The sequence below is a fragment of the Arachis stenosperma genome, chromosome 1, assembly GCF_014773155.1.
Source record: "Arachis stenosperma cultivar V10309 chromosome 1, arast.V10309.gnm1.PFL2, whole genome shotgun sequence".
Classification (NCBI taxonomy): domain Eukaryota; kingdom Viridiplantae; phylum Streptophyta; class Magnoliopsida; order Fabales; family Fabaceae; genus Arachis; species Arachis stenosperma.
In genome coordinates this window covers 5,954,970-5,974,455 of record NC_080377.1, presented here as the reverse complement: position 1 = coordinate 5,974,455, position 19,486 = coordinate 5,954,970, and the positions used below count along the sequence as shown (strand labels likewise).

General features: G+C 35.4%; 1 protein-coding gene across 2 annotated transcripts; it reads left to right on the top strand.

The window, feature by feature from the left end:
• Positions 1-4,348: 4,348 nt before the first annotated feature.
• Positions 4,349-9,370, top strand: LOC130942090 (uncharacterized). 2 transcript variants are annotated; one of them, XM_057870787.1, is made up of 3 exons: positions 4,349-5,432; positions 7,479-8,383; positions 8,812-9,370. In XM_057870787.1, exons 1-3 carry the CDS (start codon positions 4,349-4,351, stop codon positions 9,244-9,246), a joined length of 2,424 nt encoding a protein of 807 aa, XP_057726770.1. In that variant the 3' UTR covers positions 9,247-9,370. The 2 variants fall into 2 exon arrangements, with proteins under 2 accessions (XP_057726770.1, XP_057726763.1); XM_057870780.1 differs by having other exon boundaries at positions 8,809-9,370.
• The last annotated feature ends 10,116 nt before the right edge of the window (positions 9,371-19,486 follow it).

Sequence of the window (19,486 nt, the reverse complement as noted above, 5' to 3'; positions counted from 1 at the left end):
CACGTGACGGTTTACCGACCAAACGAGCTAAGTAGTCAATCCGTGAAATTGTACTTTCCGCTATGGCTTATAGACCTTCTGTGCAATTACCGACTAACATATACTTGTCAAAAGTTTTGTTTCTTTTGTCTTGTTTACTTTTCATGGACAACCCATTGCGCAAATGAGTTCCACGCAACGCGACAATGATACGCGGCCCCGGGACTGATCACCCCGAGAGCCCATCAACTACCACAATGGAAAACGGCTACACTAAAAAGCCACGACCTGGCTCAGCCAGAACATCATCAATACGGTTGAGCGAACAGAAACAACAAACCAATAACGGTGAATATAAATGACAACACAACCACACGAATAAGAAAGTATTAACTACGATAAAACGGGCAAACGACCCAAGAAACCATCTGTTCACAAGAGCTAAAACAAAACGGCTCACAAAAAAGTTTTATACAGAACATAAGAAATCATTTCCTAAGCACGTCAACAATCTTGCCATCTTTGATCACCTTGAAGACACCAATTGCCGATGTGTCGAAATCGGGAGCAACAATTTTGACCTGAGCCTTAAGGGCCTCCTCGGTCGCCAAGATCGCGCCCTTCCCCTGCTTAACGACTTCTTTATACTTTGTATTCAACTCTGCAAGCTCAGTTTCGATAGCTTCCTTCTCTTTCTCTAACGCGGCCACCCGCCCTTGAGCCACGCCAACCTGACTCTCTAAAGTCATCTCCCGCTCGACAAGCCGGGAAACCGTGGCGTCCGACTCTTCTAATTTTTTCTCAGCAGTAGAGGCTTTCTTCTCGGCGGCGGATGCTTTCTTCTCGGCAGCGTCGAGCTTCTCATTAGATTGGGTCATTTGCTCCCGAAGAGTTTCGACTTCGCGCTTAAATTCATTATTGGCCTTCCCAGCAGACTCCAACCTCTTGCGGAGAGATTCCATCCCGGACAACTCAAACTCGGCCTTCCGAGCTATCACTGCGTTGCGCAGGAGGGTACGATACATCCACCTCGCTTGCCCGGCAAGGGATGACTCGTGGAAGTGCTCTTCAGTACCGGGAATCAACTGAGAATCTATAAAATTTCTGACGTCAAAATTTTTCTCCATCACAGTAAGAACCCCCTCGGGACTACTGGACGTCCTCCTCCTTTTGAGGCTGGGCACTTCCTCCACCTCATCATCGGCCGCTGGGTTGGACGTCGAACCCCCAGTACCAACCGCTTCGCGGAAGGGGGAAACGCGCACCTCCTTGTCGCTGCGAGCCAAGGCACCTTTAGCCGAGGTACCAATCTCGTCGGCCACAGCCCCTTGCTCGGAAGTGGCCTTGCTCTTGTCCTCCGGGGGAGCAGTCGACTTCTCATTGGCCGCCTCATCATCACTTGCACATAAAAAGGTCTGGAACAAGTTAGGGAGACCCGTTATCTTGGCAGACATTCCCACTGTAACAAGAAAAGAAAATTGTTTAGTCGCGATGAAATATTGAAAAAAGCAAGAAGCTAAAGGCAAAGCAAGTTAAAACTTCTCACAAATATAGTTCCGGCCGACTTTCCGGTCACCCATAAGGAGGTGAGGATTCACATGATTCCTCCCGAAGACTGCCAGTAACACATCGGCAATCTTCCTATCCACCGCAGACATAACCTTGTAGGACATTTTAATAAAGGCATTGGACCCCGCCCCGAAGCTCCAATAGGTCGGGATGAGGCGTGCCCCCTCTAACGACAGCCAAAAAGGATGACGACCTTTGACGGGGCGAACCTTGAAATACTTATCTTTGAACCCATGGTAGGAGTCCTCAAACAAGCCAAAAATCCTCCGACCTTGGGCAGACCGGAAGGACATGAACCCCTTCTTATGTTTCCTCTCCTTTGAAGGGTTTGTAAGGTTGAAAAAGAAAAGAAAAACGTCCATAGACACCGGCAGCTCGAGATATTCACAAACCATCTCGAAACAGTGGATTGAAGCCCAACTGTTCGGACGCAGCTGCGACGGTGCCACAGATATCCGGCCCAGAAGCGCCATTTGGAAGGCGGAGAAAGGAATACGAACCCCCACTTGCGTAAACATGGATTTATAGAACCAAATTCAGTCGGCAACTCGGGGAGCATGGAAGTTGATCTCATATAAACGCTCGTGGGGAGCCGGGATGTAGACATCATAGTTAGCCTCCTCGTCGGTACCGCCGCATAAATACTCGTTTTGGCGGAACTCGGTGAGCTCATCCTCGCCCATTTGATTGGGGGAGTCCCTCAGATCGGAAACCACCCAAGCGTAGGGGTCGTACGCCGCGGGAGAAGGGGAAGCCCGGGAGGCGATGCGAGCCATACCTACACGGGGGGACCATCCAGTCAGTCTAAGAGGTCGGGTACTCGGAGTGAATGTAGAAGCTCTATTCTGCAACTAAGACTAAACACGGCTAAAAAAGATAAGACCCAAACAAAGACTACCATGGAATGGCAACCCCCCTAACACACCTACTTAGGGCCTAAGATCAACCATCATGCAAAGCTAAACAAACGGCATGCACAAAAAGGAAGTAATGGCAGAAGCAAAAGAACAACGAAAGAGGACCAAAAAAATGCACAATTACCTGCACTGATAGCAAAGATCCGAAAGGAAGACAACAACGACGTCCTGGAACTGCTGAGGGAGAAGAAGATGGGGATAGCAGAATAGGAAACGGAAGGATAAATGATGAATGAACACCAAAGGCATCGCAGAACAGTTTTAAAACCACCACCAAAAGGAGCGCGAAAGCCGAGGGGCATATTAGTCTTTGCACGAAGGGTTTTAAACCCATTTATGAACATTTAATGCTCCACACGAAGAACGAGGCAACAAATGATCGCCCTAGCAACAAACAGGCACGCGCGTAAGAGGTACGTCCCCTCCACGGACGGCCAACTTGGTGACAACGCATGAAGTCAGAAATAACACGCCACCAACAGCCTACGCGACTATTGCTGACGCGTTGGGGGCACTGTTACGGCCTGACCCAAAGAAAACTCGGGCCGACCCGACCCACTTACCACCCGACCTGAACGGTCGGATGATGCGCCCATATCCTACCTGAACACGCATCCTGGACAGCTGGCCGCCACAGCTGTACAAGAAAACTTCGAAGAAGGCGGGTTCTGCCCTCGTGGGACCCACATCTGACATAGTATATAAGGGGAGGGTCCTACCCCTCCCCCAATGTACGTCACATATTCCACCTAACCAATTCCTCACCTGCACACTAACTGACTAGAGCGTCGGAGTGTCTTTGCAGGTGACGTCCCCTCCTTCCTTCCACAACGAAAGCTCGGCTACCCGACGGACCCGATCCCAGCACAACCGCGATTGAAGCGTTCCCACCTCTTCAAATATCCACCCGAACCGTCCGATAACCGTTCAACCGAACAAATTATTATTAATATTTTTAATAATATAAAATTATATCTAATAGTATGAGATTACATATTTTTTTAATAGTTAAATATTGACTAAATTTTAATAAAAATACTAGTTCTTAAAACTTTCTTTTGTACTATTGTCATTCCTTTTGATAAGTAAATGAAAATAAAAAATTAGTTTTTATACCATACAAAAAAGTATATGAGAAAATGATACAAATATAATTTCATGATGTTAAATTGCATTCGAAATATTCTTTTTTGTTGTAAATAAAAAATAAAAGTAAAATTGAACCCACGTTTTGGTTTATTCTAACCAAACCACAAACAAACAAAAACTCCTTATAGTGGCGTCACTAAAATGAAAGGAAATAATACATAGTAAATAATTAATGCTCCCAAATAATAGGATCCTATGAACTTTTCAACCAAACAAGTTTCCTTAAAAAAACACAAATTAACTAAATTGTTGGATTTCAATGGCTAACCATTCATTAGGGAACATCAAGCATTTGTTTATTGTTGACCACCATTTGGGGGGTCTAATTGGCATTCTCTCTGCATCTCTCTCCTTCAATTTTCTAGATGATTTCTGTGTGAGCCTAATGCAAAATCATAATCAATAATTCAATTTTATTAGCCATCATTGTTCTACAAAATTGTTCTTCAATTAGAACCCCATTTTACATTGTAGCTTCTCATGAAAAAGCCAATTACTTATTAGTAATTGTTCTTGGATTCTCCTTCCTTGGTGTAGAAAAAAGCCACATCTCTTTTTTTTTAAGTGGGGTTTGTAATTTTTTTTCACCCACCACTATGATCATTAGAATTACTTTTTATTATCCAGGATAATCAACAACATGCCCACAATTTGAGTTTTTCATAGTTTGATTTTTGTGACAAGTATTTTAGTTTAATTTGTTTCTTTTCACTAACATTTAAATCAAATTAAAAATGGGTTCAAAGGTAAAGGAAATGCCACTCAAACTTTTCCAAAAGGTTGGTTATTCAAGTAAGTCTAGTTACACATTTGCAAAGAAACATCCTTTTCTTTCAGGTGCTACCTTGATCTTCTTTATCCTATACATGTTCCTTTCTTACATTTATAATTTCTTGGCTTACTTGTCACCTTTTATTGCATGTGCTATAATCTTTTTACAAATCTTTTGGAGTTCCGAGCAAACTCAATTCAAATATGTCAAGAAAGATGAGGAAAATTCACAACCAAAAAAGATAGAATCAAAACCAAAGATACCATTAGGTAGTAGACCTAGAAGGGAGCTTCTTTATAAGTATCCCTCACAAAATGCTACAAGTAGAAGGAGAAATTTTAGAGGGAAAAGATTGGATGTGTATGGAGGCTTAGAAGAAAAGGCCAAGGACTTAAACGCCGCGTTTTATAACGAATTCACCTCGAAAAACAAGCCTCCTAGGAAGCAAGCATCGAGATTCGAACCGTCCATGCGCGAATTAGTGGAAGGTAGTTCAGAGATAGAAGCAGAGAAGATTGAAGAGGACGAAGACGACGAAGAGATGCAAGAGGAAAACAAGAAAGCTATAGAATGGACGGAAGATGATCAAAGGAACTTCATGGATCTTGGAAAGTCAGATTTGGAGAGAAACAAAAGGTTAGAGAATCTTATAGCTAAAAGAAAACGTAGAAAAAATTTTAGATTCCACCCTGACACAAAGAAGAATGGTTTGGATGAAAAGAAATCAGCAATGCCGCCAAGAAATCTTATTTCACCAGTGGTTGTTTCAAGAGAGAATTATTTTGACCAAAATGTCCCTGGTTCCGCACCTTCAGTTATGCCAAGAAGCCCATATGACATTCCCTATGATCCTTATGAGGAGAAAATGGATCTGAGTGGAGGGAGTTTCTCTCAAGATTTTGTTATTAGAGCAGAGGAGATGCCTTCTAGTAGGCATGGAAGCTTTAGTAGCCCTCAAATACCTCAAGAAGAACATGAAGCTATGGATCCCAACCATGTCTATGGTAGTGGCAGTAATTCACACCCAAAATTTAGACAACTTCCAGGTGACAAACATATACTACTCTCTTTCTCTTTATCTTTGCTTTGCTGTTCATTTTTTGTTTCTTGTTTTCATTTTCAATACCTTATAGAAAGGAGTGAATGAGTTATAACTCAAATGACATAATCTCTTCATACTCATCTAAAAGATCGTAGATTCGAGTTTTTCTATTTTTGGTAAAAAAAAAATATCTTATAAAAAAGAAGAAAGAATAAACACTCAAAATAATAAAACATAGATTAAATTATTCTACTAATTCTTATAATTTCATTAAATTTATAATTGAGTTTTTATACTAATTTTAAATTTATAATTTTAATTCTATTTTTTAGTTTTTTTTGGTACTCATGTATATTAAGAGAGATTCTCCTTAGAACTAAAACATATGGGATATTTTAATAGTAAAACATGAAATGAAATTCTAAATTTTTAGAGAATTTTGTTATGAGGAATGTTAGGGCAAGCAGAATTTGTGATGTATAGTCATCAATTAGTCATCATCAATATTTTTAATGGTGTGAGATGACATCTAACAGTCTAGGATTACTCATTTTTCTTTTGATAGTTAAGTATTGGCCAAATTTTAATAAAAGTGTTGGCCCCTAGACTTTTTCTTTTATTCTAAAACTAAGGGCATATTTGATTTTTGTTTTTATTTTTTGTTTATATTTTTAGTATTTTCTATTTTTAAAATTTTATGAAGGAAAAAAAAAGTAAAAATAAAAAACATGATCTCATTATTTTCACTTTTATATTTTTTTATAAAATTTATAAAATAAAAAATACTGAAAGTGAAAATAGAAAACAAAAATACAAACTAAAGATATCCTAAGATTTTCGAACAAGTTTATGTAATAATTTTTTTTCTACCACGAAATAAATAAGAAATTCTGATTAAAAGAAGTTAATTAAGAGTTTGAGCAAGCAATATTTTAAAAAAAAATTATACCATCTTTAGCATGTTATTGAATATATACATTTCTTATATTAAAAAAAAATAAAGTTTTTACTTTAGATATGTCCCTTCTCATGAATCCATCTTAATACTAAAGTCTATCTAACTAGTGAAATTTTTTTGAGGGAGTGTTTGTGTTTGAAAAATAAAAACATTACAGATATTTTTAAAAACATGTACAAAGATATTTTTCAAAGTGAGTATATATTTTTTTAAATTAAAAATTAATATAATTTTATATATTAATCAATATCTTTATGATATTTATGTCTATTAATAACATCATATTAAAATATTAAAAATAATTTTATGAAACACAACTTTTATAATTTATATTTGTTAAAAGTCGTTTTTTTAGCATACCCAACTAAAAGTAGAAGGACTTCACATTTTTCTTAATGAACAAAAGATTTATTATTTTAAGTCAATACTAAACCAACAAATTAAATATATTTTTATACGTCATATATTAAGAAGATATAACAATAATGTTATATCGTCATTATAATTTATTATTTTTATTAATAATTAACTGCCAATAGTTAAGTATGGATAAAACATAAAAGTATAAAATTAAATTGTTAGATTAAAAATATTAAATTATTAAAAATATTACTAATACAACTAAAATCGTTTATTTTAAACTTTTTTTTTAAAATATAATATTGGTTAAACTTTAAATTTTAAATTTTAATTAATTGTGATTCAAAATATTAACTAAATTAATAAAAAATATGTAAAGACTCAGATATATTTACTTTTATACGAAATTGATAATTAAAAATTATTAGATTATAATTAAAAAATTTTAGTGACCAATAACTTTTAATATTTTTGACAAGTAAAAATATTAAATTATCTTTAATAAATAAATAAATCTTAAAAAATATAAATACAAACTATATTAATTCATATATACAAATTTTAATAAATATAAATATAAATTATATATTTTTATTTATAAATTTTTTATAAATATAAATATAAATTATTATTAATTAAATACTAATAAAAATAATAATATTTACTAATCATGTATTAGCTAAAAAATATTGGCATTAAAATTTCTCTACTTGCATGTGACAACACTCGCAGATAAAGGAAGTCACGATTGGTTAGTTGACCAGTTAATGTGCACTGCTGCTGAAGCTGCAAAAAATAGTGGTATCATCGATGATCAAACACCAAATCCATTGAAAACCCAACAAGACGAAACAACGCAAGAAGCTGATGCAAAAATCCAAAGCAATAATAACATCACAGCAGCCATGAAAGATGAGAAAGCAGAAGAAAATTGTAATAATTATGATCAAACAAAATCCATAGCATCAGATCAATCAAGAAAGCATCTCCCCAGATACAGCAGTAATAAGCCTCCCGGTAGGCTCCTCTATTTCTCCCTCCCAAATAACTCCGCCGCAACCGCAACCGCAACCGCAACCGCCGCCTCAGAAAATGAATACGAGAACTTTCCATCTCCGCTTAGTAAGAGACATGAAGCGATCTTTTTCGGTGATCGGCGGAATATTCTGAATAACTGTCATACACCGACGTATTCCATAGCGTCAGATCTACAAGTGGAGGTTTCCGAGGTCGGTTCGCTGGCGTCAACGGTTGATGAGAACGGTGAGAGTGGTGGTGATGAGTCATCATCGGCGGAGGAGTCATCCGATGAGAGAGAGTCGTCGGTGTTATACGACGGGGACATTGACAGAGATGTTAGTTCTGGAAGTGAAGAGCTGTGGGGAGCGTCGTTCCATGGTAATAAACAGCAGTCACAACAAGGTGGAGTGAATGATAATGGAGATGAAAAGGAAGATGTGATGATGATGGTGGCTTCAACATCCACTGCTGTTGGAGGAAGTGACGCACCTCGACCAGCTTCTTCTTCTTCTTCTTCAAGTTCTTCTTCCTCATCAGGATCCTCGTCAAAGCAATTGACACGTGGCAGGTCAATGGAGGATTTGTCTTACAATGACACACAAGCACAAGTGTCTCCGGTAAGAATCGATCAATTTCCTCCTATTATATTCTTCTTCCAATTTTATTTTTACAGGGTAGTGCTCAGGAGCCAATTGTCTAAGCATATCCATACTATTTAAAATAATCATCCGGATAGATTTTGGAGTTCACTAAAGATCGAATTCTTAACCTTTCGGATCTAAAACTCTAATACCATGTCATGAATCCACTCATCTCAAAAGCGTAATCTGATAAGATAATATAACATTAATAGTCATATCTCTAATATTTCTTAAACTTTGATTGTGCACATTATAATACTTAGGTCATTGGCTCCCTATACTTTCTCATAAAAATATTCTCCCAATAGAAAAAAATTTAAACAATGCTATCATAACTTCTTTTTTTTATTAGAATATTCAAATTCCATTTTTCTTGAAAAAACTTTTTATTTTGCATCCAGCAGGAGGAGGAATGGAGCAATAATGACTTGGGAGGGAATAATAATTTAATAAATGGAGTGATCAATAATTTGAATAACTTAATACGAGCCAATGAGCAATCATCACAAAGCAATGAAGATCATAGCATGTTATTATCAGTTGCGAGGCAAGAATCAATAGATGAAAACTTAATCTTCTCAATTGCATCATCACCAAGGTCTGTGTTACCTGAGAAGACCATGTCAGATGATGTTTCATCACCATCAGCTTTTGATCAACATGATGAGGTGCATGCAAATAATAATGCTCATCACCAATTATCAACCATGCAAGATTTGGGACAAGAAACTTCAAACGTTGATGAACTTCCATTTAACACCACCACCATCCCACAAGCCAATCTACCTTTGAGGGAGGATTCAACTCATGAATCACATGATTTTCAATTGCAAGTATGAATCTTTGGGGCTAAATGTTTATTTTTGTTTTTAACTTCAACTTTTTTTTTACATCTATATTACAAACTTAATTAGTCAATCACATATGACTTTTCTTAGCATAGATAATATATATATATGCCAATGTACAAACATCTTATGTTAATGCAATGTTTAATTTGGAGAAATGTCTTATTCAAAAAATGTAATATAGATAATTATATTAGTGATTTTACGATTTTAATCTGACTTTGGAGATAAGTTAACTCTTGCTTTAAGTAGAGTACATCTAGAAGTTGAATACAATAAAAATTAAGATAAATACATTAATATTTGAATTGGTCTTTCGAATAATTACACTTCACTTTAATTTGGTTCTCATCAAAATATCATTTTTTTTTAATTTAATATCTGTGACTTATGTTAGTCCTAATCCTGTTTTCATCACATAATTATTAAGGATTTGTTAAAATTAGAATTAGTATTTTAAGTATTTCCACTACTAGAAAACTAGTTATTACAGACGGATATTTCTGACGGATTTTATCCCACTGAAATACAGACGGAATTTCAGAGGAATTTTTTTGTCGGAAAACAAAAAAAAATAGATTAACATAAATTACATACGGAAAAGAGAATCCGTCTATAATTCCGTCGAAAAAATTAATTTTTTTCCGTGCGAATAGTTACAGACGGATTTTCCGTCTGTAATTAAGTAGACAAAACGCGCGTTTTATTAAATTATTACAGACGAAAAATCCGTCTGTAATTTAAATGAAATCCGTCGAAAATGTTAAAAACCCTAGTTGAAGATTAACTCCATTCACTCGCCATTCACACCTAGTTACTCTCCATTCACTCCATTCACTCGCCATTCACTTCGCCCTGCACTCCGCCGCCCACAGCCACCGCAGTCTCTGCCGCCACTGCAGCCACGCAGCCCCCGCATCAGCCCTCGCAGTTCCCCTCAACCCCCCATAGCCTCGCAGCCCCTCAGCGGCGCAGCCACCGCAGCCTCTACACAGACACAGCCTCCACCGCCACCGTAGAAGATCCGTCGCCGTCGGATTCCGAGCTTCTTTTCGTTCCAGATCAGCGCTTTCTTTATCAGATTCCCTTCGCGCAGCTGGTAGATCGCAAACCCTAACTTTTCTATTCGTTTGTATTTTGTATTTTTATTCAGCTGACGCTTCTTTTGCCTCCATCACCACCCGCCGATCCTCCGACGCTTCTAGAACCTTCGAGAACCTTCCAGTCCCTTTCTGCAACACCGTCGACCACTACCCGTACGCCTACTTCCTCTACACCCCTTCCCTCATCCTTCCCTCCGCCGCATCCCGCCTCCTCCGCCAACCCTGGGGATCCGCTGCTCCTCCCGCCTCCGCGCCGAGTCGGATCCCCGCGGAATCGGTGAGTTTGGTCGACGAGTTAGGTTAGAGTGTGTTGTCTGGTTGCAACTGCGAGGCTTGTGGCGGTGTGGGTTCCGACTGCCCTTGTTTGGGCTTGGGTGTGCTGGATGACGTCGGCAGTGAGTGCGGGCCGGGATGTGGGTGCGGACCAGAGTGCAGAAACCGGTTGATTCAGAATGGGGTTGCTGTTCGGGTGAAGATTGTGAGGGATGCAAGGAAAGGGTGGTGTTTGCATTCTGACCAGTGGATTCGAAAAGAGGAGTTCTTGTTTGAGTATGCAGGTATCTGCTAAATCATTTCTTTGTGTTTTCTTCTTTTAAGTTTAGTTTTTAACTCATATAGCTTCAAACATGTGATAAAATTCGATTTGATATTGTTAAATAATTCTATCATGCCTTATACAATGTACAAAACAGGGCCTAGTGATGAAATAATGTATGACTGGTTGATAGGAGAAGTATTTTTATAGATATGAAAATTGTTAGTTTGTTTGATTGAGTTGGCTGTAGGTTATAGATCAATAGATACTAGATAGTCCTAGAAGCACTGGTTTCTCTGCTTTTTGGTCTTTGCTACCCATATTAGAGGTGCACTCAATTGCTGGAAATTTTCTCCTTATTGTCACTATTATTCAGACAGTATTTTCTATCATCCAAGTAGTACTAGCTTAATGCATGTGCTGTGTAGCTTGGATGATGATTATATATTCAATGCTCAATATATCATGTTTGTTATGAACACATGTATAGCCCTTATATTATATATATAAGGCTACTCTGCAGTTGTATCAACATTTGAATTTTATATTTTTCTTATTGTTACTTTCTTTACATTATTTACACGTTTATTCTGAAATTAGTATTCAAATTAAACATCATGTTCTATCTTAAAGAAAACAAAAGAAGCTATTAAGTAAATAAATAATGGCGAGCCTAGTTAAACATCAAAGTAACTTTAATTTGGCAAACATATGATATGCTTCAGCAAATTGAGTATACGAACTCATTTTGTTAGTATTAAAATTTAGGTTTTAGTTATTAAATCTCAACCCACACTACTCTTGTAATGCCAAAAAGAAAAGGTGTTTGTAACTAATGTGTCAATCACTGATCATGGTATATCTTGAGGCTGAGCCTTGAATAAATATGTTTCTTATTTCATAATCTCAGTGGTACTTGCCTTAGAGCATCCAAGAAAAAAACGATATACTTGTCTTATATTTGCAAGCTAAGATCATTATACTTGTCTTTATTTTTTTCCCAATCTCAGCTATGAGTATCCAATCTTGGTGGAATAGCTCATTTCACATATCTTTCTAGAAATCTTCTATTATTATCCTGTAACTTATCAATCTCTAGATGTTCAAGAGAAGCACAGATAGTGCAAATTTATAGTGCAACTGAGTTGAAGGAAGCAGGAGTAAAGTTTGAGGTAAAGAAAGCTAGTCAATGCTTACTAGACTTGCAACTTTCTGGTCATTGGCCAAATTTATAGACTAGGCGTGATTATTGCAACACTCCATGGAAGACGGTAGCTTCTATTGCTGGAATTTTTCTGCTTGTTCAGATAGTATTTTCTATTCTCCAAGGAGTACACTAGTACTAGATTAATGTTTGATATCTTTGTAATTGGAAGAATTGAAGTGTTTATTATGAACATGTGGCCACTTTATTATGTAATTATTGAGTTTGCAAACTGCAGATAAGTCCTGAATTGATGTTGAGTCTGGTATTGCTAAATTATTTTGGATTCAGCATCAATGCCCTTATGCTGATAAGCCTTTTACTTCTTTTGCAGTTTTGGTTTCTAGACAGTTTGTGGATATGACTCGCATGAGAATTGAAGGTCTTCTAGCAGCATTTCCCAAGTTGATAGGAACTGGAAAACAGCACACGTATGTTGAGACTGAGAATGTGCGTTATGTTTACCAGCCAATGGAGGCACTGTACCTGCTTCTTATAACAAACAAGCAGAGCAACATACTGGAAGATTTGGATAAAGAATTTTGTCGAAACTTGTATCCTTCTTCTGAACCTATATGTTTGGTAGATATTAAGTATGTTCTTAAATTTCAATTGGTTAGTCTTCTGGATATGTGCAATGTCAGTTTTGTCCTTGAACTTATACAGCTTGTTCGCCTAAATCAGTTATTTCATTGACTTTTTCTATGCCTTGTATTCTAAGTTTCCTCTCTTTCTGTTGTTTTCCCTTTTAGTTCTAACTTTTAATGGTAAAATATTTTGGTACATGACTTTGCATTCTTACTTCGGAGGTTGCATTTAGTAACATTAATCTTTATAGTAAGGTTCAGAATGGTTAACATTTGACCAAATGGTTTTTGGGATGGGAGGATATTTTAGCTTTGATCTCTGATTTGGAACCATTGATGAAATTTCTATCAAAATTTAGCTTACAATTAGTTTATTCCTTAATCCTTAACATTTTAGGTACCTGAATATTCTGACTACTTTGAAGAAAGTATTTGCAAATGTGCATTTGACCTGATTTTAATCTCTCTTGGACACAAGGAAAATGTGACTGTTGCACAAGTTAAGCAATACTGTGAGATGGAGAGTCATGAAGAGAAGCTGCACAGACAGATGAGGGAGGACAAGATTAGAGAAGCAAATGATGAAATGAAAAGGAAAGCTAATGAGATTGATAAAAATAAGGTATGACTGGATGTGATTTTCTTTTTAATTTTTGTTTATTTTAAATTCTAATAGTGTGCATCATTTAATCAAAAGGCAATTCATGTAATATACAGATTATAAAGAACAGAGGTGATAATTATAAAGGAGTTTTTGGCCCATTACAGTCAATGGGCTCGGGAATATTTGAGAATAGCTTTAATGATACAAGCATCTCCAGCAGTGGAACTGGTTCCAGATTGAGTTCTGATGTTGATTCCTTTTCTACCAAGTCTAAAGGTCAGCTTTCATAGTTTTCACGAATGCTTCTAGAATGCTTTAAAATATATTTAGGAGGCAATACTTGGACTGAACTTTTGGAGTTAAATTGGGGATGAATTCCACTTAGACCAAGAGTGCGCTCAGTGAATTGACTAATGTTGGCTGTAATGAGCTATGGTTCTGTTACACCTGTACAAATATTTAATTATGCGCTGCCACACTATAGAAGTAGTATGTGATTGATAATAATAGTGTAAAACTCTTATACATTTTTGCCACCATTGCCTCATTCATATAATACATCAAGAGAGAGAGAGAGAGAGAGAGAGAGAGAGAGAGAGAGACTATATATTCAACAAAAACTATTTTCTGCAATTCAGATTTTCACTAGCAACACTTTCAGGTTTCTCTCTCTCTCTCTCTCTCAAAAACTATTTATTGCTATTTGGCAGCGTCCATGATCTTTAAAAAGTAACTGCAGTGGTAACAACTCCTTTTTGGTTCTTTTTTCTAATAATTGTCTTATTTGTTGTCTGAGTGTAGATCGGATATAGTAAGGTAGACATCTTCTGTTCAGAAAGTGGGAAGCAGCGAATAATTTTGATGGACCAAGAATCTCAAGAAGCAAGTATATTGCCATCATCACTAAGAAGCTCAAGAAAGAATGAAGCTATCCATAAATTAGGATGTTGAATCTTGATGAGTCCACTAGTAGTTATTTGTCATCTAATGTATTTAGATTGTATTATTGCATGGAAATAATTGCTTCTTATTATAAAGAAAACGTTTTGTAATCACTGGTGTGTTTTTCTATTTTCATACCATCAATAAAAATTTGTATTTATTAAATTTATATTTATTTTGTATGAAAATAAGTTTATTTTGTAATTAGAAAAATAAAAAAAATTTCTATTTTACCTTACTGACGGATTTACAGACGGATTTTCTGTCTGTAATTAGAATGTAAGATGATTTTCCAAAGTTCAAATTACAGACGGAAAATCTGTCGGAAAATCCGTCTGTAATTACAGACGAAAAATCCGTCTGAAAATTCGTCTGTAATTACAGACGGAAAATCCGTCGGAAAATCCATCTGTAATTATAGACGGAAAATCCGTCGGAAAATCCGTCTGTAATTACAGACGAAAAATCTGTCGGAAAATCCGTCAGAAAGTTCGTCGCCTTTGGAAAATGGATAGAAAATTTACAGAGAAAAAATCCGTCGGTAACTGGTAAAAATCCGTCTGTAATTTTCCGACGGAAAAAAAATCCGTCGGTAAATAATTTTCGACGGGGCTTTTACAGAGGGGCAAAATCCGTCGGTAATTTCGTCGGTAACCAAAAATCCGTCTGTAATAAAGACTAAACCCGTCTGTAAATCTGTCTGTATTAATCCATTTTCTAGTTGTGTTCGTACGAGGCAAATTAAAAAAAAATTTAAATATAACTTTAGATAGTCATTAATAAAAAGTCTAGCAAGATATAGTCATTAATTTATCTCAGCATGCTATAAATAGTATTAAAATTTAATTTTGATATATTGTTAGTGTAAAATAATTTTACACATGCATTCAATTATATAATATCATATCAGTAAAAATAATTACCTTTCACTTTAATCTTATAAATGATCATTCAAAAGAACGAATTGTGATTGTATTGTATAAAACTTTTTACACTGTGCATCAAAATTAAACTCATAGTATTATGATAAAAACAATATCACATATTAACGTGAGTCATAAATACTAAATTAAAAAATCAAATTGAATACAATAATAACAAAACCTTGTCCACTAAGTGGCATCGACTAAATGAATCAAATGACGCCATTATTGAACTCTATAATGTATTATGTCTACAGAGACCGTTTACATGTAGATCTCGTTTAACCACCTCATGGATGGTCTTTCTAGATCTTCCTCTGCCTTTCATCTATTGTCCATCTTCCATCTCATCCACCCTTCTGACTGGGTGCTCTGTCGGTCTTCTTCTCACATGTCCAAACCACCTGAGACGTAATTTTACCATCTTTTTTACAATAGGTGTTACTCCAACTCTCTCTTATATCTTCGTTCCTTATTCTAACCAATCGTGTATGATCACTCATCCATCTTAACATCTTCATCTCTGCCACACTTAACTTATGTTTTTGCTTCCCTTTAGCCGCAGCCGGTCTGATAACAGTGCGATAAAATTTACCTTTAAGTTTTAAAGGTACTATAAAACTAGACGCACTCCACCGTTTTGACCAACCTGCTTGAATCTTATAATTTACATCATGTTCAATCTCTCCATTATCTTGTATGATGTAACAAAGATATTTAAAACTTCTAACTTTTTGTAAGATATTTTCTGCAATCTTCACCTCTATATTTGGGGTTTTTCTTCGGTGAGCGAACTTACATTCCATATATTCTGTCTTGCTACGGCTTATGCGCAGACCATATACTTTTAGAGCTTCTCTCCATAAATCCAACTTCTTATTTATGTCTTCCTTTGACTCTTCCATAAGAACGATATCATCGGTAAAAAGTATGCACCATGGCACAGGGTCTTGAATATGCTCTGTGAGTACTTCCAAAACTAATGTGAAAAGGCATGGACTTAAGGATGATCCTGGTGTAATCTTATACCAATAGAAAATTTATTTGTCACACCACCTTGAGTCTTCACACTAGTTGTGGTCCTATCATACATGTCTTTAATTGCACGAATATATGCGATCCTTACTCTCTTTCTTTCCAAAACGTTCTATAAGACCTCACTTGCACCTTATTATACGCTTTTTCCAAATCAATAAACACCATATGTAGATCCATTTTATTACTATGATACCTCTCCATCATCCTTCTTAATAGATATGTAGCTTCAGTAGTAGATCTGTCTGGCATAAAACCAAATTGATTTTTTGTTACTTGTGTCACTTGTCTCAACCTTCGTTCTATCACCATTTCCAATAACTTCATGATATGACTCATGAGTTTGATCCTTTTATATTTTTCGCAACTATGTATATCCCCTTATTCTTGTAGATAGGTGTTAAGGTACTCTTTCTCCACTCATCTGGCATCATCTTTAACTTTAAAATCTCATTAAAAAGCTTGGTTAATCACCTGATGCCTTTTTCTCCAAGGCCCTTCTAAATTTCAATCAGAATATTATCAGGTCCTACTGTCCTGCTATTTTTCATCTGCTTTAGAGCCTCTTTTACCTCGAAGTCTTGAATCATTCGATACTAGTCGAAGTTTTGATCTTCTTTCCTCGTGCATATAACCGACCAAGGCTCGGAAGAGTCTTCTATCCTTCACTAAATAACTTGTAGAAGTAGCTCTTCCACCTTTCATTGATCTTCTTATCTTGAGGCAAAACCTCTCCGTCTTTATCCTTTACGTGCGCTTAACTTGATTCAAATCTCTCGTTTTTCTTTCACGACTCTTTGCAATTCTATAAATATCTTTTCTCCTTACTTCGTGCCTAAAGACTGGTAGAGACTCTCATATGCTCTTGTTCTTATTTCACTTATCGCCACTTTTGTCTCTTTCTTAACTGCCTTATACTTTTTCCAATTATCTGCATTGCGACACAAAGACACTCTTTAAAGCACTCCCTTTTTATCTTTATCTTTTCTTGTACACTCTCATTCCATCACCAAAACTCCTTGTCTCTTGGTCCTATCTCTCTAGATTTACCAAAACTTTTTGTTGCTGTTCTTCTAATAACTTCTGCTATCTCCCTCTACATCTCCTCTGCGTTTCTATCCCCTTCCCACTTTGCCTCTTTTTCTACCCATCTTAGTATGCTTTTTGTTCCTTAACTTTCATCCACCACCACCTCGTATTTAGATTTTTCATATGATGTATTTTTCTCAATTTTTATTCAATGCGAAAATCCATAACGAACATCCTATGTTATGTTGTTAAATTCTCTCCTAGAATAATTTTTCAATTAATGCAACATTTTTTGTCGACTCACCTCAACAAGAAGTTGATTTGAGAGTTTGTCATGCCACTCCTATAGGTTATAAGATGCTTGTCTCTCTTTTTAAAATATGTATTGTGACGAGAAGGTCAAAGATTGAGAAAAAGTTCAAAATAGTTTTACCCTCTGTATTGGCCACTCCGAGACCATGGCCTCTGTGAATACTTCCATACCTAGTCACTTCTTTTTCAACATGGCCATTTAAATCTCCTCCTAAGAAAATCTTATCTCTCAAAGGTATGTCTTGGACCAAACTCTCTAGATCCTCCCAAAACCTTATTTTGTGTTGCTCGTCCAAACCCACTTGCAGTACATAGGCGCTAATCACATGAAAAGTACTTCCTTCTACCATAAATTTGATAGAGATAATCCGATCACTCACTACGTCCTTCTTCTACTGCTTATCCATGATAATACCTACCCCATTCCTATTATTTACCTTGCCTGTATACCAAAGTTTGAATCCGGAAGTATCCAAGTCACTAGCTTTCGCGCTGACCCATTTTCTTTCTTGTAGGCACATGATACTAATCTTCCTTCTTGTCATGGTATATCCACCACCTCCATAGATTTTCTGTTAGAGTGCCTATGTTCAATGTCTCAAATCTCAACCTTCTGTCGCTCCGACTTTTACTTTTATCTTTTTCTTTGTGAACTAGCTTATTTACTCTCGTTCAGCCATTTACAAAAACACATGAACCCTTACTTATTTAACACTATACCCGGACACCAATGCAGCAGCTCTTACTCATTTGACACTGTACGCAAGTCATACAGCACGTTACTTTCGAACAACGACCTAGTTTTAGAGCGATAATGTCTTTGATCTATGTCTTTGTATCATCTTTTAAAATATGACTAAAATATTTTAATATATCTTAAAATGTATAATTTTTTTAATTCTGTTAGTAAAACTAACTAGGAATAAAGTCAATTTTCAACTCATTATAATTAAAAATTAAATTTATTACAAAAAAATTATTACTCTAATTTTTTAAATTTTAAAATTACAAATAAAAGAAGTTGACTTATATATTATTGTAGTTAGTCTATTAGACTTTTTTTTATATATATAAAAATAATATATATTTATTGGATTTATTTTTTCTCATTACATTCATCTTTATATCTAACAATGAAAGGTATACATGTGTTGACGTTTAGTAGCATCATTATAGTTCCATACCATATATGTTCTAACTACTAGTACTAATAATAATTAACAATTAACTTATATATGTAGAGAACTAACTTGATAATTAGTTACCTTCTAGTCTTCTACTTACACTTAGCAGCTAGAACTAAGTAATTGTCAACTTGCCATATTAGCCAATGAGTCCCTCAAGTTGTCAAGGAACTTTGTACGTAGACCCAAAAAATGATTTTCACAATGATTTCTTTAAAAAAAATAAAAAGTGGATATTTATAAAACTATAAGAAAATTTTTAAAATTGTAAAGCTTACAATTATTTTGAAAGTAAATTCAGTAACTACGTAGATAATTTTGTTATTTTGTGAAAATAAGTGAAATAAGTAATTTTTATCTTTTTTTCATTTTAAGAACTAAAATAACTCACATTAAATCATAAGAACTAATTTGAATTTATATATATACATTAGCAATATATCATATGACCATTATTTATAGGATTAAAATTCAAGCTTGCATTCCTAATCTATATGAAAAACTTAGTTCAAAATAATTCAACATCTTTTAGATTAATTAAGTATGCATTTGATTTGTGTTAATACTTTTAATATTTTATATTTTTTAATTTCTTTTAAAAAATAAGAAAATAAAAATAAAAAATAAAATATTTTTACAAAATTTTAAAAATATAAATTATTAAAAATAAAAATATAAAATACAAATACAAATCAAACAATAATAATAATTATCCAAACTAATAGTTATTTTGGATGACAATTCATACATAATAGTTACTTTTAATGATATAA